Here is a 3,509-nt window from a genome sequence, read left to right on the forward strand (position 1 = left end):
GGGAAGACCGGTGGAGGGGACAGGAGAAACTAAAATTACCAAAGAAGAAGAAAATAAATTACTCAAGAAGAAGAAAACCCAAAGATTTTAAACAGAAACAGATAAATTAACATGTAAAACGTTAACCAAAGGAAATATGGTCTAGTGAACAAGTTCAGACATCTAAGAATAAATATTGAAGAAAAAAAGGGAAATGATCCAACACCTGATGAGACAGAAGACCTTCTGTGAGGAAAACATGGAAAAACAACATGCTGTTCCTGAGTACTTCAAAAGAGATTAGAATTATGAGATCAAGCGGGGGCGGGGCCGCCTCCCAGCACTCGGGTGGACTCGCCCCCGCCCCCGCCCCCGCCTCCTCGGAGCGGCGGGACCGGGTTGGGTCCTCTCGTCCGGGCATGTGACCCTTTCTGGGCTCCGCGGACCGGCCACTGCCCCTGGCACTCAGGAACCACTTTTTCCCCTGTCTTGTGGCGGCAGAGATGGCGCAGCCGCCGGACGACACTCCGGTCATCACCCCGGCCATGCTGGAAGAGGAAAAGCGGCTGGAAGCTGTCGGTCTGGAGAGAGTGGAAAATGCTGGAGAAGGCTCGCCTATCTTGGGATAGAGATTCTAATGAAATCCGCTACAAGAGACTTCAACATTTGCTTGAAAAAAGCAATATATATTCCAAATTTTTGTTGACCAAAATGGAACAGCAGCAAATGGAGGAACAGAAGAGGAAAGAAAAATTGGAACGAAAGGAGGAAGCTTTAAAAGTTTCAAAGGGGAAAAAATCAGCTGATACAAGTGAAGAAAAACCAGTTACGAAAAAGAAAAGAGGAAGAGAAGAAGAATATAATATTTCAGAAGTCATGTCAAAAGAGGAAATTTTGTCAGTGGCTAAAAAGAAGACAGTTGGGATGAAAGCTCTTCTTCTATACAGCTTTCTGTAGAAGATCTTCAAAAAAGTAGTGATACAAATAGTGTGATTAAAAATAGATTATCACAAGTTGTTCGGCATAATGCTAAATATTTTCTAGACCCAGTAAGGAAATGTAATGGCCAGTCAGTACCCTTTCAACAACCAAAGCACTTCACAGGAGGAGTAATGCGGTGGTACCAAGTAGAAGGCATGGAGTGGCTTAGGATGCTTTGGGAAAATGGTATTAATGGCATTTTAGCAGATGAAATGGGATTAGGAAAGACTGTTCAGTGCATTGCCACAATTGCATTAATGGTTGAGAGAGGAGTCCCTGGACCATTCCTTGTGTGTGGTCCTTTGTCAACACTTCCTAACTGGATGGCTGAATTCAAAAGATTTACACCACAGATTCCTATTATGTTGTATCATGGAGATCAACAAGAACGTCGAAAATTGGCACAAAAGATTCGTAAATGTGAAGGGACATTGCAGATACATCCTGTGGTAATTACATCTTTTGAAATAGCGATGAGAGACAGAAATGCTCTACAGCATTGCTACTGGAAATACTTAATAGTAGATGAAGGACACAGAATTAAGAACATGAATTGTCGTCTGATCAGGGAATTAAAACGATTCAATGCTGACAACAAACTTCTGTTGACTGGTACACCCTTGCAGAACAATTTAGCAGAGCTCTGGTCATTGCTAAACTTTTTGATGACTTGAAAAGCTTTGAGTCCTGGTTTGACATAAATAGTCTTACAGAAATTACTGAGGACATCGTTGCTAAAGGGAACAGAATGTTTTACATATGCTTCACCAGATTCTAACGCCTTTCTTACTAAGAAGATTAAAATCTGATGTTGCACTTGAGGTTCCTCCTGTTAAGGACTAAAATTCTAGCTAAACTGTCTAAAATATCTAATGAGTGGTCGCCAATAAATTATAAGCTTTAGCAAGAGTTAGACTTTTAAGCATTTATTAAGGAGAATAAGAGTTTGGTAAAGAGAGAAGAAAAGGCCTAGATTCCTATCTATTAAAGGGAGAGCACATTTCTAGCTCCCTTCTCCGCCAGAGTCCAGAGGAAAGAGAGCGAGACTGAGCGCCAGTCTCTTCCTTCCTCCTCCCACTCGCCTGCGTCACTTCCTCATGCCAAAGAAAAGACTCCTGGTCTTGCCCTCAAAGACCTTCCCTTCATGGGCAGAACTCTTCTACAGTAAGTCTCCAGCAGGTGGCGTCATTCCAATCGTTACACTCCTAAACGAGAAGTAGTAGTATATGCACCTCTTTCAAAGAAACAAGAAACCTTCTATATGGCAATTGTGAACCGTACAATTTCAAAAATGTTTGGATGCAGTAAGAAAGAAACTATTGAGCTGAGTCCCACAGGAAGACCAAAGCGCCGAAGCAGAAAATTGGTTAATTATAGTACATTTGAAGGTGATAATGTGCCTGATGAGTTAGAAAAATTGATCAGTCAAATGCAACCAGAGATGGAATCACAAAGACCTGTGGTAGAAATGACTATTCCTATAGAATCAGAAGTTAACCTAAAGCTACAAAACATTATGATGCTTCTTCGAAAATGTAACCACCCATACCTCATTGAATACCCTCTAGATCCTGTCACACAAAAATTTCAAATAAATGAAGAATTAGTGACAAGTTCAGGGAAGTTCTTAATTCTGGATCGGATGCTTCCAGAGCTCAAAAAAAGAGGTCATAAGGTGCTGCTTTTTCACAAATGACAATGATGTTGGACATTTTGATGGATTACTGTTATCTTAGAAATTACAGCTTTAGCCGATTGGATGGATCCATGTCTTACGTAGAAAGAGAAGAAAATATGCACAAGTTCAACACAGATCCTGAAGTATTCCTATTTTTAGTTAGTACCCGAGCTGGTGATCTAGGTATTAATTTGACTGCAGCAGACACAGTTATCATTTATGATAGTGATTGGAATCCTCAGTCTGATCTTCAGGCCCAAGACAGGTGTCACAGAATTGGTCAAACAAAACCAGTTGTTGTATATTGTCTTGTGACAGCAAATACTGTTGACCAGAAAATTGTGGAGAGAGCAGCTGCCAAGAGAAGGCTGGGAAAACTCATCACCCACAAAAATCATTTCAAAGGTGGTAAATCTGGATTAAGTCAATCTGAGACCACCTTGGATCCTCAGGAATTGATGGAATTACTGAAATCTAGAGACTATGAAAGGGAAGTAAAAGGATCAAGGGAGAAAGTTATCAGTGATAAAGATTTAGAATTGTTGCTGGATCGGAGTGACCTAATTGATCAAATGAATGCCTCTGTGCCAGTTAAAGAGAAGGTGGGAATTTTCAAGGTTTTAGAAAATTCTGAAGAATCAGATGCTGATTGTATGTTTTGAATTGGGATGTAAAGAATGGCCTCAAAACAGGTCCTTATAAAAGTGATTACCTGTTGGTTTTGAAATCCTGCTAATATGTCCACTTTTTAGTTTTCAGTTACTTGTAACAGACTACATTATGTAACAGGTGCAATTCCATATTTAATAGATGGTAGCTTTCTGAGCTTTAATAAGAACAAAAGGAAAAAAACATGTTAGATTCAGGTTGA

At 40.2% G+C, this 3,509-nt stretch overlaps 1 protein-coding gene across 1 annotated transcript; it reads left to right on the forward strand.

Moving 5' to 3' along the window:
* Positions 1-482: 482 nt before the first annotated feature.
* On the forward strand, positions 483-3,345 carry LOC122725304 (lymphoid-specific helicase-like). Its single transcript, XM_043962342.1, is given in 7 exon segments — positions 483-565; positions 567-883; positions 886-1,617; positions 1,620-1,694; positions 1,697-1,786; positions 2,163-2,639; positions 2,642-3,345. Coding segments are annotated over 7 exon segments (2,433 nt in total). The 3' UTR covers positions 3,301-3,345.
* The last annotated feature ends 164 nt before the right edge of the window (positions 3,346-3,509 follow it).

Source organism: Dromiciops gliroides, chromosome 4 (assembly GCF_019393635.1).
Source record: "Dromiciops gliroides isolate mDroGli1 chromosome 4, mDroGli1.pri, whole genome shotgun sequence".
Classification (NCBI taxonomy): domain Eukaryota; kingdom Metazoa; phylum Chordata; class Mammalia; order Microbiotheria; family Microbiotheriidae; genus Dromiciops; species Dromiciops gliroides.